Source organism: Oncorhynchus kisutch, linkage group LG10 (genome assembly GCF_002021735.2).
Source record: "Oncorhynchus kisutch isolate 150728-3 linkage group LG10, Okis_V2, whole genome shotgun sequence".
Classification (NCBI taxonomy): Eukaryota; Metazoa; Chordata; class Actinopteri; order Salmoniformes; family Salmonidae; genus Oncorhynchus; species Oncorhynchus kisutch.
Genome location: NC_034183.2, coordinates 64992758 through 65016376, shown reverse-complemented (window position 1 = coordinate 65016376; position 23619 = coordinate 64992758). Strand labels below are relative to the sequence as shown.

Below are 23619 nucleotides of genomic sequence, written 5' to 3'. Positions count from 1 at the left end.
ACCCACCCACCTAGGTCCATATTAAATTATTTGTAATTGTTATCACAAAAGACAATGAACAATGACAATAATTTAAAAGCAATGACAAGGATAGCATAAACAATATATGCAATTTAATTTGAAGTAGAACATTTGGTACAATTTCACTTGAGAAGTTTAGAATTTCATATATTTGTCATTGAGATCTTGCCACTATCTACATTTTAAAAAGTTGACCTTACCTCTATTTCAGTGACTTTACAGGTGTCAGCGCTCCTTGACAATGTAGCCGACTCCTGAACGCGCTGAAGTTTCTCAACAACAAAATATCAAGTGCAGGAAATATGTTCACGCCCCTAAATGTCTTCCTAGCTATTCGACATTCTGAATGGTTTACATTAGGTGTCAATCTACCACACACGCGCCACTGACAGGTACTAGAAAAGCTTCTCCGCTAGAAGGTGCAGTAGTTCAAAGGACAAATATAAATACTGTCATTGGGACAAACCAATAATAACAGATAGGATGGAGGAGAAACAAGCAAGGGCAAGATAATGTAGTGGGGCGTTTCGGACCTCACCAGTGGCTGCGCTACAGGTGTAGATTGGGGATATGACATTGTAGATTAGGAGACAGCAGTTGGCAATTCATTATTGGGTCAACCTACAGGGACATGGGGTGTCGCATCCTGCAAAGGGATTTTACAGGCATGCTGGGAACATGAGCGAAGACAGAACACAAGCTTCAGGTGGGCAATAGCCAGGCGAAGGAGATGGGACTGTAATGAAGGGAGCTCAGTCTGACGGTAGCTATTCCTGTAAATCCACAATGGCTACTCCGGCCTCCAGTAGTTGATCTAGAAGTGCTGATCAGACTACAGAAAGATAGGGAGGGTGTTGATCCATCTGATTTGTTTAAGAGATGTCTGGATACTGTGTATCAGGATTATATGGCCGTTTACACATATGGTTCAGGACGTACTGGGTCAGCGTTTGCGGTGCAGGAATGTGGGGTGGCAGTCAGGAAACGTATTACAGATTATCTGGCTATATATAAAGCAGCGTTGATAGCCATACTGTTGGCCTTGCAGTGGGTGGAGGAAGTCAAGCCAGACAGAGTAGTTATTTGCTCTGATTCATGTGCAGTGTTGATGAGTCTCCAGTCCTTTAGGTCACGTAGCAGACAAGGCCATGTTTAATGAGGGTCTACAAACCCATGGCAAGATTAGACAGATGGGTATACAGATAAGATTTACTTGGGTCCCAGCCCATGTGGGGGTGGAGGGGAACGAGGCAGTTGATGTACTGGCTAAACAAGCACTTAGTAGTGGGGATGTTGTAGTTTCAATGAGAAAGGCAGAGGCAACACGCCTGATATGGACAGTGATGGTGCAGAGATGGCAGGAACAGTGTAATAGAGATACGAAGGGGAGGCATTTATTTCAAGTAAAGAGGCAAGTCAGGGAGGGGAGGACGCACATTTATAATTCAAACAGCTTTTTTGTTGGTAGAGTATTTAAATGTCTTAAAATATAGTTAAATTTATTTTTGCAAGGGAAGAAGAAGAATAACCAAGCAAGAACCGTGGTCAGACTAATGGAAGGCGTGTCTTGTCACGGCAGACGAATCAGGGGTCGGTTTACTTGTTCTTAGCTCGATAGCTTTGTCAAGTTAGCTAACAGCAGCTCACGGTTGTGGACAGCATGTCCATTCAACACTTAGGGAAACAGGCAACATGCCATGAAATCCCATCAAATTCACAACGCAGATAGATACCCGTTATAGCTACGCTATAGACTAGAGGTGAGTATCAAGCTTTGACATGTTTTATCTTCTGTTTTGCGATATTTAGTCAGCTAGCTAGTGTCTGTTAGCTAGCTAGCCTTAGCTATCAAGCATCTTGAATTGGGGAGGGCTGTCATGTGTTCCTGTTTTGCCATTAGATTAGCTACTCTACTGTACATGCATGGTCGCTCATGTAACGTTAGCTACCACAACAAATGTTTTGTGAGCGTTTTATAATTGAGAAAGGAGCACGACAACATGTTTTAGTTTTTTTTTCCGTTTTTTTAGCACGACAACATGTCCGTGTGTTAGTCCTTCATCATCATTATATCACCACGCCAACAAGGCTACAAAGTCAGATTTGCTGACTGGGTGGAGATGTATCTTTGTAGATGTGGGTGTAGTGCAAACATGAGATGCAGTACAGTGCAATATTACAGTTACTTAGCTTTCAGAAAAACATGTTGATCAAACTCAGGCACTTACATTTTTTGAGGTGCATTTTCCAATCTGTTATGTGCATAATCCCAACAGGGTGGAAATGTAAAGACTAAATTAGCCATTTCTCTGTGAGTGAGAGATTGAACTAGCACAGTGGTTCCCAAACTTTTTATAGTCCCGTCCCCTTCAAACATTCAACCTCCAGCTGTACCCCCTCTAGCACCAGGGTCAGTGCACTCTACAATGTTGTTTTTTGCCATCATTGTAAGACTGCCACACACACATTATACGATAGATTTATTAAACATAAGAATGAGTGTGAGTTTTTGTCACAACCCGGCTTGTGGGAAGTGACAAAGAGCTCTTATAGGACCAGAGCACAAATAATAATATATATCTCTTTATTTAACCATCTTACATATAAAACCTTATTTGTGACTAACTCATCACAGGTTAATGAGAAGGTTGTGCTTGAAAGGATGCACATAATTCTGCAATGTTGGGTTGTATTGGAGAGAGTCTGTCTTAAATAATTTTTACACACAGTCTGTGCCTGTATTTAGTTTTCATGCTGGTGAGGGCTGAGAATCCACTCTCACATTCTCAAGTACGTGGTTGCAAAGGGAATCAGTGTCTTTAACAGCGCAATTTGCCAAAGTAGGATACTCTGAGCACAGCCCAATCCAGAAATTTGGATGAGGCCCTCTTGTTCAGATATTGGTAAGTGGACTGGAGGTAGGGCATGAAAGGGATAACGAATTCAGTTGTTTGTATCATCTGTTTTGGGAAAGTACCTGCATAATTGCGCACCCAACTCACTCAGGTGCTTCACTATATTCCATTTGACATTGTCCGTAAGCTTGAGTTAATTTGCACACAAAAAAGTCATACAATGATGGAAAGACCTGTGTTGTCCTTGTTAATCGAGACAGAGAAGAGCTCCAACTTCTTAATCATAGCATCAATTTTGTCCCGCACTTTGAATATAGTTGCAGAGTCCCTGTAATCCTAGATTCAGATCATTCAGGCGAGAAAAAACATCACCCAGATAGGCCAGTCGTGTGAGAAACTCATCATCATGCAAGCGGTCAGATAAGTGAAAATTATGCTCAGTGAAGAACTTTAAGCTTATCTCTCAATTTAAAAAGAATTGTCAATACTTTGCCCTTTGATAACCAGTGCACTTCTGTATGTTATAAAAGCGCTACGTTATAAAAGCGTTACGTGGTCTCTGTCCAAGTCATTGCAGATTGCAGAAAATACATGAGTTCAGGGGCCTTGCTTTAACAAAGTTAACCATTTTCACTGTAGTGTCCAAAATGTCTTTCAAGCTGTCAGGCATTCCTAGTGGTTAGACCATTGGACTAGTAACCAAAAGGTTGAAAGATCAAATCCCCAAGCTGACAAGGTAAAAATCTGTCGTTCTGCCCCTGAACAAGGCAGTTAACCCACTGTTCCTAGGCCGTCATTGAAAATAAGAATTGGTTCTTAACTGACTTGTCTAGTTAAATAAAGGTAAAATAAAAAAAATCCCTTGGCAGCAAGAGCCTCTCAGCAACACATTTGATCATATGCTTGAGATGGCTCCCTCTGATCAAGAACTGGGCTAGAAATGTTTATAAATCTCCTCTAGAAACAATTAGCCCTATGTTAGTGGTACTGTAAAGAGAGAGGTAGATGTTCTCTCTTGTTACTTTCTAGACTCTTTCATTCATAATCTGCCAATTATTAATGTATCTTCGTAAACACGTTTGATATCACCCATTTTCAATTCGTCAGGTTCTAATCCCCCCCGCTGTCTGTATTGAATGTGGGCTTAGTCAATCTTCTGTGGATAGTAGTTTTTAAGTTACCAGACGTGCTATTGTATCGGTGAGGTGTTGTGGGAGTGTGTGGGGTTTGAAAACTGGGTGTAGTAGCTAGGAGAGGGGAGACGTGCACACAACAGATACCTTATCTTAGTGTGTCAAGCGCTCTATTATAACCCCTCCTATCCCACATGAACGAGGCTACTGTACGTCTAGTCACTATCACTTAGAAATAGACTCCTGAATAACAAGATGTTTGTTATTTGGACTAGTAGTGGCTGTTGGCTATTCAAGGACCACTAAGACACACGTTTGGATAATATGCAGGAGCCTAGGATTAGGCTAAGCTCAAGCTTTACAATAGTCATGCTGTTGTCCAGGCAGTGACCAGGTTGGCTGTCTTGCCCTGAGGACATTCTGTATTTTGTCTCAGTAATCAGGCACAGTTTGACAGAGTATAGCCTATCTCAAAGCAGAGGCACTCCCCAACAGCCTTGTTTATTTCACATATAATGGAATCTGTCAAGCACTAACTAGCCTCTCATTAAAAGAGAGAACTAAAGTAACACTATGACAATGACATTTGAATAGTGTGGTTAAAGTTGATGTTTTCTGTCTCCCTGTCTGTCTCAGGTGGTCAGGATGGGGGAAGAGCCTGTTGTTTCTCCCTCAGCTGGGATCACTCCAGTGCAGCAGATGCTGGCCTCTGGCACTGGGGCGCTGCTCACATCAGTGTTCGGTAAGATCAATGTCCAATAGAGGGGCACAACAACAAACATGTCCTCTGTGCCAATAAATAAATAAACCTATCTAGGGAAATTTAGGGGAACCAGTATAAGCACAGATTGCAAACACCAAGATGGTGGACTGAACACAGCTATGTAGACTACCTCAAGATAAAAACGTAATATTCAAAATCAGTAAGTTAGACTAAATATTAGCACCTTCAATCTGGATAACAACACAAAACAAATCATAAGACTAGAGAAATGTATCAACAAATATGATGAAAACAAGCAACACCCAAACATGGCAGAGAGTAAGACAGGGGAACCTACTTCAAAACGAAAACGTGACTCTTCTACAGACACAGACAATTTAATATTTTCACCACCGGGAATGGTAAAGGACAAAACCGATCTGTTAAAATCAATAAATGACAAACTGGGTATACTTGAACTAGTCGGTGTTGGTCAATTTCTTCAACAGATGATCAGGTCTATATAATTATAAAACTTTTTTATATATATATATATATATATACAGTGCCTTGCGAAAGTATTCGGCCCCCTTGAACTTTGCGACCTTTTGCCATATTTCAGGCTTCAAACATAAAAATACAGTTTTATATCTTTTTGTGAAGAATCAACAACAAGTGGGACACAATCATGAAGTGGAACGACATTTATTAGATATTTCAAACTTGTTTAACAAATCAAAAACTGAAAAATTGGGCGTGCAAAATTATTCAGCCCCCTTAAGTTAATACTTTGTAGCGCCACCTTTTGCTGCGATTACAGCTGTAAGTCGCTTGGGGTATGTCTATCAGTTTTGCACATCGAGAGACTGACATTTTTTCCCATTCCTCCTTGCAAAACAGCTTGAGCTCAGTGAGGTTGGATGGAGAGCATTTGTGAACAGCAGTTTTCAGTTCTTTCCACAGATTCTCGATTGGATTCAGGTCTGGACTTTGACTTGGCCATTCTAACACCTGGATATGTTTATTTTTGAACCATTCCATTGTAGATTTTGCTTTATGTTTTGGATCATTGTCTTGTTGGAAGACAAATCTCCATCCCAGTCTCAGGTCTTTTGCAGACTCCATCAGGTTTTCTTCCAGAATGGTCCTGTATTTGGCTCCATCCATCTTCCCATCAATTTTAACCATCTTCCCTGTCCCTGCTGAAGAAAAGCAGGCCCAAACCATGATGCTGCCACCACCATGTTTGACAGTGGGGATGGTGTGTTCATTGTGATGAGCTGTGTTGCTTTTACGCCAAACATAACGTTTTGCATTGTTGCCAAAAAGTTCAATTTTGGTTTCATCTGACCAGAGCACCTTCTTCCACATGTTTGGTGTGTCTCCCAGGTGGCTTGTGGCAAACTCATAAACAACACTTTTTATGGATATCTTTAAGAAATGGCTTTCTTCTTGCCACTCTTCCATAAAGGCCAGATTTGTGCAATATACGACTGATTGTTGTCCTATGGACAGAGTCTCCCACCTCAGCTGTAGATCTCTGCAATTCATCCAGAGTGATCATGGGCCTCTTGGCTGCATCTCTGATCAGTCTTCTCCTTGTATGAGCTGAAAGTTTAGAGGGACGGCCAGGTCTTGGTAGATTTGCAGTGGTCTGATACTCCTTCCATTTCAATATTATCGCTTGCACAGTGCTCCTTGGGATGTTTAAAGCTTGGGAAATCTTTTTGTATCCAAATCCGGCTTTAAACTTCTTCACAACAGTATCTCGGACCTGCCTGGTGTGTTCCTTGTTCTTCATGATGCTCTCTGCGCTTTTAACGGACCTCTGAGACTATCACAGTGCAGGTGCATTTATACGGAGACTTGATTACACACAGGTGTATTGTATTTATCATCATTAGTCATTTAGGTCAGCATTGGATCATTCAGAGATCCTCACTGAACTTCTGGAGAGAGTTTGCTGCACTGAAAGTAAAGGGGCTGAATAATTTTGCACGCCCAATTTTTCAGTTTTTGATTTGTTAAACAAGTTTGAAATATCCAATAAATGTCGTTCCACTTCATGATTGTGTCCCACTTGTTGTTGATTCTTCACAAAAAAATACAGTTTTATATCTTTATGTTTGAAGCCTGAAATGTGGCAAAAGGTCGCAAAGTTCAAGGGGCCCGAATACTTTCGCAAGGCACTGTATATATATATATATATATCAGTTGATGTCGGAAGTTTACATACACCTTAGCCAAATACATTTAAACTCAGTTTTTCCACAATTCCTGACATTTAATCCTAGTAAAAAATTCCCTGTCTTAAGGTCAGTTAGGATCACCACTTTATTTTAAGAATGTGAAGTGTCAGAATAATAGTCGAGTGATTTATTTCAGATTGTATTTCTTTCATCACATTGCCAGTGTGTCAGAAGGTTTACATACACTCAATTAGTATTTGGTAGCATTGCCTTTAAATTGTTTAACTTGGGTCAATTGTTTTGGGTAGCCTTCCACAAGCTCCCCACAATAAGTTAGGTGAATTTTGGCCCATTCTTCCTGACACAGCTGGTGTAACTATCAGGTGTGTAGGCTTCCTTGCTCGCACACACTTTTTCCTGTTCTGCCCACACATTTTCTATAGGATTCAGGTCAGGGCTTTGTGATAGCCACTCCAATACCTTGAATTTGTTGTCCTTAGGCCATTTTGCCACAACTTTGGAAGTATGCATGGGGTCATTGTCCATTTGGAAGACCCATTTGCAACCAAGTTTTAACTTCCTGACTGATGTCTTAAGATGTTGCTTCAATATATCCACATAATTTTCCATCCTCATGATGCCATCTATTTTGTGAAGTGCACCAGTCCCTCCTACAGCAAAGCACCCCCACAACATGATGCTGCCACTCCCGTGCTTCACAGTTGGGATGGTGTTCTTCAACTTGCAAGCCTCCCCATTTTTCCTCCAAACATAACGATGGTCATTATGGTCAAACAGTTCTATTTTTGTTTCATCAGACCAGAGGACATTTCTCCAAAAAGTACGATCTTTGTCCCCATGTGTAAACAATTGTACACTAAGTTGACTGTGCTTTTAAACAGCTTGGAAAATTCCCAGAAATTATGTAATGGCTTTTGAAGCTTCTGATAGGCTAATGGACATAATTTGAGTCAATTGAAGGTGTACTTGTAGATGTATTTCAAGGCCTACCATCAAACTCAGTGCCTCTTTGCTTGACATTATGAGAAAATCTAAAGAAATCAGTCAAGACCTCAGAAAAAAATGTAGACCTCCACAAGTCTGGTTCATCCTTGGGAGCAATTTCCAAACGCCTGAAGGTACCACGTTCATCTGTTTAAACAACAGTAAGCCAGTATAAACACCATGGGACCACGCAGCAGTCATACCGCTCAGGAAGGAGACGTGTTCTGTCTCCTAGAGATGAACGTACTTTGGTGAAAATTAATCCCAGAACAACAGCAAAGGACATTGTGAAGATGCTGGAGGAAACAGGTAGAAAAGTATCTATATCCACAGTAAAACGACTCCTATATTTATATAACCTGAAAGGCCGCTTAGCAAGAAAGAAGCCACTGCTCCAAAACCACCATAAAAAGCCAGACTATGGTTTGCAACTGCACATGGGGACAAAGATTGTACTTTTTCGAGAAATGTCCTCTGGTCTGATAAAACAAAAATAGAAGAGGACAACAAAGTCAAGGTATTTTAGTCGTCATCACAAAGCCCTGACCTCAATCCCATAGAAAATTTGTGGAACTGAAAAAGCATGTGTGAGCAAGGATGTCTACAAACCTGACTCAGTTACACCAGCTCTGTCAGGAGGAATGGGCCATAATTCGCCCAACGTATTGTGGGAAGCTTGTGGAAGGCTACCTGAAAAGTTTGACCCAAGTTAAACAATTTAAAGTCAATGCTAACAAATACTAATTGAGTGCATGTAAACTTCTGACCCACTGGGAATGTGATGAAAGAAATAAAAGCTGAAATAAGTCATTCTTTCTAATATTATTCTGACATTTCACATTCTTAAAATAAAGTGGTGATCCTTATTGACCTAAGATGGAGAATTTTTACTAGGATTAAATGTCAGCGAAACTGAGTTTGAATATGTATCTCAGCAAAAAAAACTAAACGTCCCTTTTTCAGGACCCTGTCTTTCAAAGATAATTCATAAAAATCCCAAACTTCACAGATCTTCATTCTAAAAGGTTTAAACACTGTTTCCCAATCTTGTTAAATGAACCATAAACAATTAATGAACATGCACCTCTGGAACGGTCGTTAAGACACTAACAGCTTTCAGATGGTAGGCAATTAATAAGGTCACAGTTATGAAAACTTAGGACACTAAAGAGGCCTTTCTACTGACTCTGGAAAAACACCAAAAGAAAGATGCCCAGGGTCCCTGCTCATCTCTGTGAACGTGTCTTGGGCACAGAAGCCTCACAAGTCCTCAACTGGCCGCTTCATTAAATAGTGCCTGTAAAACACCAGTCTCAATGTCAACAGTGATGAGGCCAACTCCAGGATGCTGGCCTTCATGAATGTCTCGTATGCTGTGTGATGGCACGAACAAATTAATGATTGATTGATGCAGTAGCCTATATAACTATAGAAATATAGGCCTAAGAAAGTTACAGTACACAGGATGTGGTCTTAGGCCTACAGCTCGATGGTGGTTATACAAGGCTGCTATTCTAAGCCTATGTCATTATTTATTATTATAATGATGATCATAATAATAGTAATGATAACAATAAGGAGATCCAGAAATAGGAGGGTTATTAATATTATTTTTCGGACAATTTTGAACAGTGTAAACACTAAATAATACCAGAGAAGTCTGATTTTAATCAACAATAGTCAGTGTAAAAATGGGTAAAGGTACAAGGCTATGTACATATCTGGCTGTGTTGGCAAAATCACTACATATCCCATCGCACCTAGCGAGGAGAGGCTTCCTGTTGTCACAGTTCCAAGACCAGTCGGAAATGTCCAGCTAACCCTATGCCAATGACGCCGGTGAATCTGAAAACTGATGTTGGGTCCATTTTAAGTAGCAATGATATCCTTCTCCACCATCTTACGACAGATTTCACAAAACAGTCATGACTGTTAAAAAAAACAAAAAAAAAATTATAACTGTTGTAGCAAAAGAGTTTTGAAGTTAAGGGTGCAATATTTCTGAAGTTTGGCAATGAGGACAAAAACTAGCATAGTTCAGTAGCCAGCTAGTTTAGCCAGGGAAAATGAGCTCGGACCTAGTGCGAATGTGTGCATGTGCCCCAGGCAAATTCAGGAGACATATTATAGATTTTATGCCCTGATATCAGGAGCTGGTGGTGAAAAATTAGATTAAACAATTCAGAGACTGAAACAAATAAATCAGATGACAAATATTTAAGGAGAGTGAATCGATATACCGTACTGAAATCAATTGTAACAAAGCTATATTAGATACTGTCTCTACAGAATTAGCTAACTTGTTGACCACGCTGATTTTCATCAGGTTACGGGCTGTATTACGATTCATGATATCAAGACTTGATCTGCACTCTTTTAGCTGTTGAAAAATGAAATATTTGTAAAAAAAAATAAAAAAAATAGTATTTGTATAAAAACGATTAAATGTTATTAAATATGTACAGAATTTACATGAGCTCTCTGCCTAGCCTGCCACTAGGTGCCATGGCAACTGAAGAACTAGGATGAAATGTTCCATGTTCATGGGTGACCGAAGCCTCCACTATACTACAACACAGGAGTCTGCCACAACTGCATCAGAGGCTGTCACTGGTTCACTTTGTGTGTCCATCTGAGCTCCACTCCAGTCTGGTTGTACAGGTTGAGATCTGGCTAGTTTGACCAGACTCCAAAGCCTGCGGAACAAGTGTCCAAGCCTTGTGTGTAGGGACAACCCCCCCCTCCCCACACAGATTTTGTTTCAGAGAAGACACCGTTCTTGTAGAACACTATTCCATTTTCCCAGATCCACACACACACTGCACCTCACACAAACATATGCTCACACTCATGTATGCAGATGTTCCTCAATGACGAGACCCACGATGGGTGTTAATAGATCAGTATAATTGAATCTGTCTCTCTTTCACAGTCACACCACTGGACGTGGTGAAGATAAGGCTGCAGGCCCAGCAAACACCATTCTATCAAGGTAGAACACTAACAGATAACATTCACTGCTTATACGATGAGTCTGCTTATTGCTTCTTACCATTGCAGGGATAGTCTAAGTATTAGATGTTTATGTCCCCACTCCCCACCCCTGAAAACTGGGGCGGCAGGTAGCCTAGTGGTTAGCGCATTGGGCCAGTAACCGAAAGGTTGCTAGATCGAATCCCAGAGCTGACGTGGTATAAATCTGTTGTTCTGCCCCTGAACAAGGCAGTGTTCAACATCTAATACTTAACCCACTGTTCATAGGCCGTCATTGTAAATAAGAATTTGTTCTTCACTGAATTTTCTAGTTAAATAAAAAAATATATAAATTAAATAAATAAACTCAACTGCACTGTCATCACTTTCCCTGTGAGAGACTACATTCAGCCTCTTGCCCATCTGCTCCCTAAGCCTAAATAATAGAAGAGGGGTTGAGGTAAAGGGGGTTTAGAAGTCCTTATGTCTGCAATGTTGACCTTTGGCAGCCATGTCGGGCTACATTTAGTGGAATGTGAGACATGCTTTAGCTTTTCTCTGCTCAAATGCTTATTTTGTGTGTCTTGTGCTCTTTCATTCTCTCTATCTCTGTTTCTATCTCTCTCTTTGCTTTGTTTCATAGCTTTAGCTGCTGATTCTGCTTCATGGAGTGGTGTAATCCGCCCCTCCAAATGTGAGTAAACCCGCCGGCGCCGCTCGCTGCATGCCCAGACTTTGCCCAGTCTGACTGACTACATGTGCCTATCTGGCACTGCTCTGCCAATATGACCTACTAACAAACTGGGTTTCCTGGGAAAACAAAACAAATGCGCTTTAACCATAGTCTGAGCAAATTGATTTTGAAATCTTTGGCAATTATATGTACCCTCTATTAGAGGTCGACCGATTATGATTTTTCAATGCCGATGCCGATTTATTGGAGGACCAAAAACGCTGATACCGATTAATCGGTCGATTTATTAGAAAGAAAAATATATATATATGTTTTTTATTTGTGATAATGACAATTACAACGATACTGAATGAACACTTAATTTAACTTAATATAATACATCAATAAAAATCTATTTAGCCTCAAATAAATAAAACGTTCAATTTGGTTTAAATAATGCAAAAACAAAGTGTTGGAGAAGTAAAAGTGCAATATGTGCCATGTAAGCCTAGTGGTTAGAGCGTTGGACTAGTAACCGGAAGGTTGCAAGTTCAAACCCCCGAGCTGACAAGGTACAAATCTGTCGTTCTGCCCCTGAACAGGCAGTTAACCCACTGTTCCTAGGCTGTCATTGAAAATAAGAATTTGTTCTTAACTGACTTGCCTAGTTAAATAAAGGTAAAATAAAAAAATAAAAAATAAAGTCTATGATTTGATATTTGATAGAGCAGTCTGACTGAGCGATGGTAGGCAGCAGCAGGCTCGTAAGCATTCATTCAAACAGCACTTTCGTGCGTTTTGCCGGCAGCTCTTCGCAAGCACAGCGCTGTTTATGACTTCAAGCTTATCAGCCTGGTGTAACCGATGTGAGCGGGGTGCGAGCTAATAGCGTTTCAAACGTCACTCGCTCTGAGACTTGGAGACTTGAAGATAATGTTGTATAATGACAGTATAATGTGGAACATAAACTGATGGAATATTTTAATACAGTTACACTGGCAATACTAAAGTGCCTATAAGAACATCCAATAGTCAAAGGTATATGAAATACAAATGGTATAGAGAGAACTAGTCCTATAAATACTATATTAACTACAACCTAAAACCTCTTACCTTGGAATATTGAAGTCTCATGTTAAAAGGAACCACCAACTTTCATATGTTCTCATGTTCTGAGCAAGGAACTCAAACGTTAGCTTTTTTACATGGCACATATTGCACTTTTACTTCTCCAACACTTTGTTTTTGCATTATTTAAACCAAATTGAACGTTTTATTTATTTGAGGCTAAATGGATTTTTATTGATGTATTATATTAAGTTAAATTAAGTGTTCATTCAGTATTGTTGTAATTGTCAGTATTACAAATACATTTGTTTAAGTAAATCGGCCGATTAATCGGTATCGGCTTTTTTTGGTCCTCCAATCGGTAACGGCGTTGAAAAATCATAATCCGTCGACCTCTAATGTCTATATATATGTGTGTGTGTGTGTGTATGTATGTGTGTGTAACTTCATACTCTTCCTCAGTGCACCCTCATACTCTCAGCTGAATGATTATATGGGCTACAGCCTTGGCGCTCTTTCTCTATCTCTCCACTCAGCTACACCATAACTCACTCTGAACATTTTATAAAGAAAACTAAGGGAGATATTGTAACCAGCTAGTTAGTATTAGCATATTGAACTTCACAAGGAAATTATGTGGTAACAATGAGTGCTTTCTGGTACTTGAAAGATTTCAACATGATTCATAGCTACCGGGTATCAAATTGTGCCTTGTGGTACTTGTGTTTATGAATCTCAAAGAAACAAACAAGTAGTTCATAGGTTATACTGTATAACACTTATTTTACTCTGTAATTTTCTATTACTAGAGGAGCTCATTTGTTTGTTTATAGATTTCTCTTCAAATACTTTGCCTTGGATTGACCATTTGCCAATACCTAAAATAAGGCAAACACTAGTAGTCCAGAGCAGGCCTTTGCTAGAGCAGCCTTGGTGTTATCGTTCCCAGTGTCTGTCTGACCGGTCATTGCCATATCCTCTGTTATTAATAGCTTATCTAACCTCTGTCATGGACACCCTCACATCAATATAAGTTCAACTATTGACTGAAAAACAAACTTAGTTTTTTTTTTTTTACCAATGTCATTATTTTACAGAACTATTGAATATCCATTCATTTGACATAGAACTAGAAGCTATAGATGTATCAAACGGACATACTATAATGACACATGAATGCGTGCCCTACAGAGACGCCAACGTTTGGCATTACTCCCAGTAGGTTCACATTTACCTATCTATAGTATAGATAGAAGTAGAGCATCATGTCTCATACAGTAACATATTAACCAGTATGGTTGTTTTGGTGACCCTGTTCTTGTGTTTTGTGTCTCAGGGAAGTGCTTCCTGTATTGTAATGGCCTGATGGATCACATCTATGTGTGTCAGTATGGGGCCAGCTGCACCAGCTGGTACAAAACACCAACCCACTTCAGTGGCACCCTGGTAAGAGACTCAGAACCCTCTTATTTGCTCCCACCAACACAGCACAACATCACCTGGTTTGACATCGTTAAAACACTGGATGGGGAACGACCAGTCTTTTGAAGTCCCAAATGTTTGTATTTTTTTGGAACTCCACAGTTCCCAAGGACAAACACGGTGTGGTGTTTGTTTTTCTCAGGATGCTTTTGTGAAGATCACGCGCAACGAGGGGGTCAGGTCTCTGTGGAGCGGGCTGCCTCCCACACTGTGAGTCACTGGAGTATTTCAAGTACATGTATTTGTAATAAAGAACGGTAACAAGAGCAATCAGTCCTTGATCGTATAAAAGAGAGAAACTCAGAACTATGACTTCATGGTTTCAATTTCGGTGTGTTGTTTTGCACCTAATCATGTAACAGCTTGCAGAGCTTTGAGATTGACAGTTTCTTGCTGTTTGTGTACAGGGTGATGGCGGTGCCTGCCACGGTCATCTACTTCACCTGCTATGACCAGCTCAGAGACTTACTGCGCTACGGCATGGGGTTCCAAGGCAACTACATCCCCCTGGTGGCTGGGGGTCTCGCTAGACGTAAGTGGACTACATGGGACGGGGATTCACAATGTCTTGAAGTTGATTAAGTCTTGATTATGATACAGTTCAGTTGTCACACACCACACTAAGAATGTAGATATATAATAATGCCATTATTACATTGTTCCCTTCTGTAATGTGTTTGTTGCTGCCCCTCTTCCGTTGACTCCCCTGTGTCTGTGTGTTCTCCAGTGGGAGCAGTGAGTGTGATCAGCCCATTAGAGCTGGTGCGTACCAAGATGCAGTCCCGGAAGCTGACCTACAGCGAGCTGAGGGTGTGTATCCGCTCTAGTGTTGCCCAGGATGGCTGGCTGTCCCTGTGGAGGGGCTGGGGACCCACCGTCCTACGAGACGTCCCCTTCTCAGGTGAGACTTCACCTCCATGGACGTTATGTCACTAACCATTTATCTGTAACTGCTAGAGCTTAGTTGGACTGGTTGATAGTAGTTGGCGGGTTACATAATGAAGACCGCCTGTTTGGGTGAATAATAAATACTATCTTCGGTGTGATAATGTTTCTCAGTGACTTTTCAACCTGACTGTTTTTCTGTTTGTGCAGCCCTGTACTGGTTCAACTATGAGCTGGTGAAGGCCCAGCTGTGTGATCAGTACAATGTGTCTCAGGCCACCTTCTCCATCAGCTTCACAGCAGGGGCCATCTCTGGAGCTGTGAGTATCTCATTAATACCACTACTGGGAATTTACAATGCATGTTAAGCAGATGTCTTCTATTAGATTTCATGAAGAAGATGATGGATGGTTTGTACATTGCAAGATGTATACAGCTAAATAGTCAAATTATTTTTTTCCCCGCTCCTATTCTTTTCAGTGTACTGTAAGTGAGGCAGAGGTGTGTTTTATTATAGGTAGATCATTGACAAATATGGAGAAGAGTTGAGTGTGCTATCTCTCACCAGGAAAGGAAAGCCAGTTGTAACACAGATGTTATTTGTATTTATCACAGAAAGAGGCCATGATAAATAAAATAAAATGCCTCTCCCTGCTGAAAACAGGCCTATGTTTGTTTAGAGAGATTCTCTCATGTGTGAGAGAAGTGGACACACTTACTTAGCCTAGATCTGTAGTAAAACAGGTAGTTCCCTGTGTCAAATCATGGCAGTTCGACAGTCCTCTCATGAGTTATTATAAGGGTTGAGTTGACACCAGAAAAAAAATAGAGAATTGCTGTGTCATTGTGACAACCATTAGACTGTTGATAATTGATAACAGGTGGACCCCCTGGTTAAAGCCTGTTTTTAGTGTTTCACCTGTCAAGGGGGTAAGTTATGTTAATTTCACTGGGTATTGCTTATAGAGACTGTGTCTATTGTCTTCTGTCCCAGGTGGCTGCCATCATGACTCTACCTTTTGACGTGGTGAAGACACGAAGACAGATCCAACTGGGAGAGATGGAGACACTGGGAGGTGTGTAATTACAGGGTCTTATGTACCCATATGGCCATTCACGTCTGAAATCGTATTTTATCCTCTTTGATAGAACGTAGGATTGCCCACTAAATCTCTGTCTTTCTCCCCTTCCTCCTAGTTCCTGTGAAGAATCCCACATCCACATGGCATATCATGAGGGGAATTTGGGCTGAATCGGGATACAGGGGGCTCTTTGCAGGTAAGTCCAAAGGATATATAAAAGGTATATATTTGCAATGCCTGAAGCGCTGGTATAGTAAGCAGTCTGAATGGAGGACTAAATCAGGTAAATTGTGTCTCTTTATCCCCCTCAGGTTTCCTACCCAGGGTGATCAAAGTTGCCCCAGCCTGTGCTGTCATGATCAGCACCTATGAGTTTGGGAAGATCTTCTTCCAGAAGATAAACCTTGACCGGGAGCAACAGGCCCGCTGAGGGGCTGTGTGTGTGGAGAAGCAGGGTTGGCTACCTTCTTCTGGAGCAGAATGGGAAGAGACTATTAGCAGCAGCCAATGCATAGGCTTTTTTGTCTGTTTTCTGGCCCTTTCTATTGGCCCACAGGGAGGCTACTCCTACAACTGTGAATACTGTCATAAGTGTATCCATGAATGTGTCCATTAGTTAAATTCAGAACTGTGGGGTAACGGCCCTTTGACCTAAGACTTATTCAGACTTTAGCATGCTTTCCTTGCACACTAAAAGTGTTCATCTTTGCTAGTACAGTCCCCTGCTGTTCATACCTGGGAAAACACTTCTAACAACAACCCTAACAAAACTGCATGCAAAGTAATCCATTCAATCAAGACCTTCCCTTCAACTACTAGCCCAGACCAAATGCATGGCTGAGCTGAGATGAGTGGATATTCTTAATGTAGCATTCTCTCATATTGATTTGTCATCTGACCAATGGTAGCTTACTATTCAATGTCCATTTTTGTGATGGGAATAAATACCAGGTGGGTTACCATTGCTCATTCCCCTAGGATGAGAACTGGGTTTTATGAGTTAATTTGGTACATGTTATTCAATCAAATGAAATACTTCAGACAAAACAGCTGGCAAATTGACTGTGCTATCTAAAAGGGGTTGACATACTTTTTATTTATATTTTTACATGATTGAATGTGTGCAGGTTTTCTGTTGATCCATTTCAGACCTGGGCTGAGTCAATATAGTTTTTTGAAGAACGTTCATTAGATTTTTTTTCAGCATTTCAGAAAGATCTGGAGTTCTACTAACTAGGCTACTGGACTGAACTGAGTTGTTGCCTTGATCTTCAATTTGTGTGTTTATTATTTATTGTGTACCTTACATGGATGTATAGAATGTTTTATATGCGGTGACTGGTTTTCCTGTTTTTAAAAATGTTTATTTCACCTTTATTTAACCAGGTAGGCTAGTTGAGAACAAGTTGAGATGGACAGTTGTAAAATAAAAAAGGTGTTGCACCAATCACAAGAGCTTTTGCCTTATCTATTAGCTGATGCATTTCTGGTACAGTGGAATTCTAGATTTTGAAGCAAGCGTTTGTACAGCAGGAGGCGGAGCCATGTCATGGTTTTGCGACTTTAATCACGTGATGTTACGTCCTTGTATAAATACCAAACATCCCCCTTACATAGGCCTCTTTTTCAAACGGCTCTGAGACAAAATGGTGAGTTCCTCTTTCTTTTGGACTTGCGGTTTCAATCTGTTTAGCATCTTCTTAAACCTTATATGTTCCCCCTCTAAGTCAGTAGGTAAGATGTGTCTATCTGTAATTAATAGTTGTATGATGTTACACCTTACCATAATAACATGGTCTTAGATTATTACAGAATGACTATATGAAGTAATCGTTGGCATACTGGTAGTTTAAAAATGGCTGATCCACTGAGGCCTAGCATGCTTCGTTCTCAATTGCATTTTAAATAGACATTTTGTAACGTTGGTTCACAATCAAACAGTTTAAAACTGACAACGTGTTAGTTAAATTTCTGTTTTATAACGGGCTTTACGTTTTATGAGGCCTGACCCATTAGCCCGCCCAACAGTAGCAGGTCCTCCGAACCTCTAACGACTACCGTTACACATGTTTATTCCAAGACTCTGTTTACATCCTTCAGTTGGGATTTATTTAGTGAGGTTGCATTGAATATGGGTGACGAGTCCCTCGACGGGCGGACAGAATGGTTGGCCTCGTGCTGTTCCTGTTCAATGTCGAGTTCTGACATACTGACTCAAGTGCGTTCATATAGTTTTGTATGCCTCATGGACAGGACAATGTGCTAAATTGCGTTGTCTTCACAGTCCCACCGTAAATTTTCGGCTCCCCGCCACATCCTTGTTTCCTGCCCCGCTAGACAGTCCCCTGCTGTTCATAGGAAAACACTTTAACAACAACCCTAACAAAACTGCAGCAAACCAATCCATTGGCCTTCCTTCAACTACAAGCCCAGACCAAATTGCTGAGTGAGATGTCTGGTACAGTGGAATTCTAGATTTTGAAGCAAGCGTTTGTACAGCAGGAGGCGGAGCCATGTCATGGTTTTGCGACTTTAATCACGTGATGTTACGTCCTTGTATAAATACCAAACATCCCCCTTACATAGGCCTCTTTTTCAAACGGCTCTGAGACAAAATGGTGAGTTCCTCTTTCTTTTGGACTTGCGGTTTCAATCTGTTTAGCATCTTCTTAAACCTTATATGTTCCCCCTCTAAGTCAGTAGGTAAGATGTGTCTATCTGTAATTAATAGTTGTATGATGTTACACCTTACCATAATAACATGGTCTTAGATTATTACAGAATGACTATATGAAGTAATCGTTGGCATACTGGTAGTTTAAAATGGCTGATCCACTGAGGCCTAGCATGCTTCGTTCTCAATTGCATTTTAAATAGACATTTTGTAACGTTGGTTCACAATCAAACAGTTTAAAACTGACAACGTGTTAGTTAAATTTCTGTTTTATAACGGGCTTTACGTTTTATGAGGCCTGACCCATTAGCCCGCCCAACAGTAGCAGGTCCTCCGAACCTCTAACGACTACCGTTACACATGTTTATTCCAAGACTCTGTTTACATCCTTCAGTTGGGATTTATTTAGTGAGGTTGCATTGAATATGGGTGACGAGTCCCTCGACGGGCGGACAGAATGGTTGGCCTCGTGCTGTTCCTGTTCAATGTCGAGTTCTGACATACTGACTCAAGTGCGTTCATATAGTTTTGTATGCCTCATGGACAGGACAATGTGCTAAATTGCGTTGTCTTCACAGTCCCACCGTAAATTTTCGGCTCCCCGCCACGGATCCTTGGGTTTCCTGCCCCGTAAGAGGAGCAGACGTCACCGTGGTAAGGTGAAGAGTTTCCCCAAGGATGACCCCAGCAAACCAGTCCACTTGACTGCCTTCCTTGGCTACAAGGCTGGCATGACTCACATCGTGCGTGAAGTCGACAGACCTGGCTCAAGTGAGTATTTGGCTTCTTTCGGTTTTGTTTAATTAACTGGGTGAATATTGCTGTGGGATTTATGAATACATAACCAAGCCATATTAATTTCGGTCTTGCATTAGTGTGTGTTTTTTTCTGCCTGTGATGATCCCCTCGACGGGCGGACATATTGGGTCTAACCCTTGATGAATGTCGAGCACTGAGCGCAGTCGTTGAGCATTGACATTATGCAATATAAGTCTACCGTGGAGCTCCTGTATTACTAACCTTCATACCTGACTATTTTCCTACAGAGGTGAACAAGAAGGAAGTGGTTGAGGCTGTGACCATTGTGGAGACTCCTCCCATGGTTGTGGTGGGTGTTGTGGGTTATGTCGAGACCCCCCGTGGCCTGCGTTCCTTCAAGACCATCTTCGCTGAGCACATCAGTGACGAGTGCAAGCGTCGCTTCTACAGGAACTGGTGAGTCGTTATACATGTGAAAAATAATAGATATTTAAACAAACATTTTGACTTGGTTGGATAGTGTATACTTATAGATATTTAAACAAACATTTTGACTAGATAGTGTATACTTAACATCTGGTGCCCCCCCTGGTGGCAGCTCCGCTCGGGTGCCTCGTGACCTGATGAGCTCCGGGCTCCTCTGGCCGGTGGAAAGCGCTTCTTAGAAACCGCGCCATGAGCCGAAAACCTTTCTGAAGCTGTAACTGCCCCCTTCGCCCCTGTGAAGGCTGGGCGAGCAGCTGAGTACAGTGTTCTTCCGCTGGCCCCCTGGGGTTATGAAGGACCTGTGCCAACCCGTGTGCCTCTTCTCCCCTACCCTCCGGTCACGCTGCATGCTCTCAGGTACAAGTCCAAGAAGAAGGCCTTCACAAAGTACTGCAAGAAGTGGCAGGATGACGATGGCAAGAAGCAGCTGGAGAAGGACTTCGCCTCCATGAAGAAGTACTGCCAGGTCGTCCGCATCATCGCCCACACGCAGGTGAGTGAGCAGGATAGAAAACGCTCCCTGCAATGCCACGTAGTTTTAATGAATCAGATCTCCCTTTGTCTGTGATGAGACCACGGAACACTGCGTCATGCATGACGTCCGACACGCATGAGGATACATTCCATGCTGCCTTCCTTCTGAGACTATGTCCCTAGATCACATTTAACCCAATTTTGGGTTGAACACACGGTGTTTGTACTAGCTATACTGGTCCTTGTCCCAGGACTAGCAGGCTCAACTGCCTCTCTCCTCCCCCTCCAGATGAGGCTGCTGCCCCTGAGGCAGAAGAAGTCCCACTTGATGGAGGTGCAGCTCAATGGAGGCTCCATCTCTGACAAGGTGGACTGGGCCCGTGAGAAGCTGGAGCAGTCTATCCCCATCACCAATGTCTTCACCCAGGATGAGATGATCGACGTCATCGGTGTCACAAAGGGTCACGGATACAAAGGTATGTCTTAACCTCTAGTGACTCCCCATCCCGCATGAATGGGCTTAATCATCGACTGACTCTAATTAGCATAACGCAGTGGACATAGATATTCCTATTCATGAAAATCACAAGTGAAATATATTGAGACCCAGCTTAGCCTTTTAATCACCCTGTCATCTCAGATTTTCAAAATATGTTCTACAGCCAAAGCTAGACAAGCATTTGTAAGTTTATCGATAGCATAGCATTTTGTCCAGCTAGCAGCAGGTGACTTGGTCACGGAAATCAGAAAAGCAATCAAATTAAGTCGTTTGACTTTGAGCTTCGGATGTTTTCACTCACGACACTCGCAGTCAGTTAGCCAATGTTCCTTTAATCCAAAAATATTATTTTTGTAGGCGAAATAGCTTCGTTTGTTCACATTTGGCTGAGAAATCGCCCGGAAACTGCAGTCACAAACGCCGAAAAATATTCCAAATTAGCTCCATAATATCGACAAAAACATGGCAAATGTTTTTTTATAATCAACCCTCAAGGTGTTTTTCAAATATCTATTCGATAATATATCAACCCGGGACTGGTGGCTTCTTAGTAGGATAGAGCGAAACAATGGCCGCATTTGTCCTTTATGCACCAAACACTCTGAGAGACTTCAGCTGACCACTGATGTAATGTTGACGTTCAGGCCCATTTTTCAAAATAAAAACCTGAAACTATGTATTGTGACACTAGACACATTAGGGAAGCCATAGAAAAAGTAACCTGGTTGATAGCCCATTCACTGCTCAATAGGAATGCAGAGCCTTCTAAATAAGAGTCCCTTCCTGTTTGGATTTCTCAGGCTTTCGCCTGCAACATCAGTTCTGTTACACTCACAGACAATCTTTTTACAGTTTAGGAAACTTTGGAGTGTTTTCTATCCTAAGCTGTCAATTATATGCATATTCTAGCATCTGGTCCTGACAAAATATACCGTTTACTACGGGAACGTTATTTTCCAAAAATGAAAATACTGCCCCCTAGTCACAAGGTTAAGGGCTTTGTGTGTGAGACCACGGAACACTGCGTCAGGCATGGCGTCTGACACGCATGAGGATGCATTCCATGTTGCCTTCTGAGACCACAACCCACAAATGACTAGTTAACCAAGCTTCAGTTATTCATGCCAAGTCCTCAGGTACTAAACACTGAAATTTCCCCTTTAGGTGTCACCAGCCGTTGGCACACAAAGAAGCTCCCCCGTAAGACCCATCGTGGTCTGCGTAAGGTGGCCTGTATCGGTGCCTGGCATCCCTCCCGTGTGGCCTTCTCCGTGGCCCGCGCTGGTCAGAAGGGCTACCACCACCGCACAGAGATCAACAAGAAGATCTACAAGATCGGTCAGGGCTACCACACCAAGGACGGCAAGCTGGTGAAGAACAACGCCGCCACCGAGTACGATCTGTCCAACAAGAGCATCACCCCTTTGGGTGGCTTTGTCCACTACGGAGAGGTGACCAATGACTTTGTCATGCTGAAGGGCTGCACAATTGGAGTCAAGAAGAGGGTGCTAACCCTGCGTAAGGTGAGGAAAGAGACAATTCCATCTTATGCATGCTTATTCCAATGCATTGTCAGTTGGCATTTAGGTACTTATAGGTTGGCTGAACTGAATAGGTACATATTAAATACGGGTAGTTCCCTCCCTGGGCCGATGAAACTAATGGCCGTGTGCTGGCCCTGTTGCATGTAGAGTTCTGGCGTGTATTGACTTTAGGGCATTTGTTTCATACCAGATGGACAATGCGCTAAATGTTATTGTCCTGTATGGCCCGTTAAAGGAATGCATCACTAATCTGTATTTAAAAAATATATGCTGCTTTCTTTCAGTCTCTGTTGGTGCAGTCCAGCCGTCGTGCCACGGAGAAGATCGACCTCAAGTTCATCGACACCACCTCCAAGTTTGGCCACGGCCGCTTCCAGACAGTGGAGGAAAAGAAGGCGTTCATGGTGCGTTCCGTTTCCATGACATTTACTTGTCTCTTCCCTTGTCTTCACTCTGTTTCACAAGTCCCCTGGATCAATGTAGTGGACCCACTAGTTCACGTACAACCGGCATTGCAGCTCAGTCCCCTATGCCTGTAGTGCACTTATCGTAACCTGGTTCACTCTTGGTATGAATTTGGGTTCCATTCAGGTGCTAGATCAAACTTCAGTGAGGCAGGGGAGCGGCATCATTTTTTTGCTGTTCCCTGTTCACTCTCTGGGAACATCACCCCTGGAGCCACAGATGGTGTAGAGGCTGCTTAATTCAACTCTGTATATGCATTGTCACTGACCACTTGTCCTTTTTGTCTACAGGGACCACTCAAGAAGGACCGCATTGCCAAGGAAGAGACTGCTTAAATGTCGTCCTCTAGCTCTGTCTGGTGGTATGAGTCCTCATGCTGCACTGCGGAGTTGTTTAATAATAAAACAAGTGAAAAGCCCTTTCTCGTTTCTTATGATATGCATAATCTCACACTTTAATCTGAGGCCTATGTGGCCCAGCAAATTGAGTTCTTGTATTTGGGTCGATGCATGAATTTGTTCAACAAAAAATGAATTGCTTATTTGCTAAATGTGGCTTGATAAATTTGACACTTGATAAGTAGGACAGTTGACAGCCCAGCAACCTTCAGGGAATTTGACTAGATTATTTTTGTCACAAAGTCATGTAG

At 41.8% G+C, this 23619-nt stretch overlaps 3 protein-coding genes and 3 non-coding genes across 13 annotated transcripts in view; 5 read left to right on the top strand and 1 right to left on the bottom strand.

The window, feature by feature from the left end:
- LOC109898709 (progranulin-like) overlaps positions 1–23619 on the bottom strand; it is a 47138-nt gene that overhangs the window by 10419 nt on the left and 13100 nt on the right. The window contains exon 1 of one of the 2 annotated variants that reach the window (XM_031834720.1): positions 222–350. The exons of the other annotated variant lie outside the window; for it this stretch is intronic. The gene's annotated coding sequence lies outside the window, so the exon portion shown is untranslated. Of the gene's footprint in view, positions 1–221; positions 351–23619 lie in introns of those variants that run through there. 2 annotated transcript variants of the gene reach the window in all.
- The window catches only part of LOC109898701 (solute carrier family 25 member 39), a 38529-nt gene continuing 15347 nt past the window's right edge, over positions 438–23619 (top strand). Inside the window, exons 1-12 of one of the 6 annotated variants that reach the window (XM_020493796.2) lie at positions 438–1781; positions 4646–4751; positions 10839–10898; positions 11523–11573; positions 13957–14066; positions 14245–14312; positions 14510–14634; positions 14830–15003; positions 15198–15307; positions 15982–16063; positions 16185–16265; positions 16381–17524. In XM_020493796.2, the coding sequence (XP_020349385.1) occupies positions 4655–4751; positions 10839–10898; positions 11523–11573; positions 13957–14066; positions 14245–14312; positions 14510–14634; positions 14830–15003; positions 15198–15307; positions 15982–16063; positions 16185–16265; positions 16381–16499 (1077 nt within the window). In that variant the 5' untranslated portion in view covers positions 438–1781; positions 4646–4654 and the 3' untranslated portion in view covers positions 16500–17524. Of the gene's footprint in view, positions 1782–4645; positions 4752–10838; positions 10899–11522; positions 11574–13956; positions 14067–14204; positions 14313–14509; positions 14635–14829; positions 15004–15197; positions 15308–15981; positions 16064–16184; positions 16266–16380; positions 17525–23619 lie in introns of those variants that run through there. The other 5 variants (XM_031834727.1, XM_020493798.2, XM_020493797.2 and 2 more) reach the window with 5 other exon arrangements.
- Positions 17665–23388, top strand: LOC109898705 (60S ribosomal protein L3-like). 2 transcript variants are annotated; one of them, XM_031834725.1, is made up of 8 exons: positions 17665–17718; positions 19322–19514; positions 19790–19958; positions 20346–20481; positions 20752–20938; positions 22126–22484; positions 22790–22909; positions 23261–23388. In XM_031834725.1, exons 1-8 carry the CDS (start codon positions 17716–17718, stop codon positions 23303–23305), a joined length of 1212 nt encoding a protein of 403 aa, XP_031690585.1. In that variant the 5' UTR covers positions 17665–17715; the 3' UTR covers positions 23306–23388. The 2 variants fall into 2 exon arrangements, with proteins under 2 accessions (XP_031690585.1, XP_031690586.1); XM_031834726.1 differs by lacking the exon at positions 17665–17718 and adding an exon at positions 18668–18687.
- On the top strand, positions 20545–20638 carry LOC116376057 (small nucleolar RNA U83B). Its single transcript, XR_004211452.1, has one exon. It is a non-coding gene; the product is annotated as a small nucleolar RNA U83B (small nucleolar RNA).
- Positions 21962–22045, top strand: LOC116376058 (small nucleolar RNA U83B). Its single transcript, XR_004211453.1, has one exon. It is a non-coding gene; the product is annotated as a small nucleolar RNA U83B (small nucleolar RNA).
- On the top strand, positions 23044–23174 carry LOC116376049 (small nucleolar RNA SNORA54). The gene has a single exon (XR_004211445.1). It is a non-coding gene; the product is annotated as a small nucleolar RNA SNORA54 (small nucleolar RNA).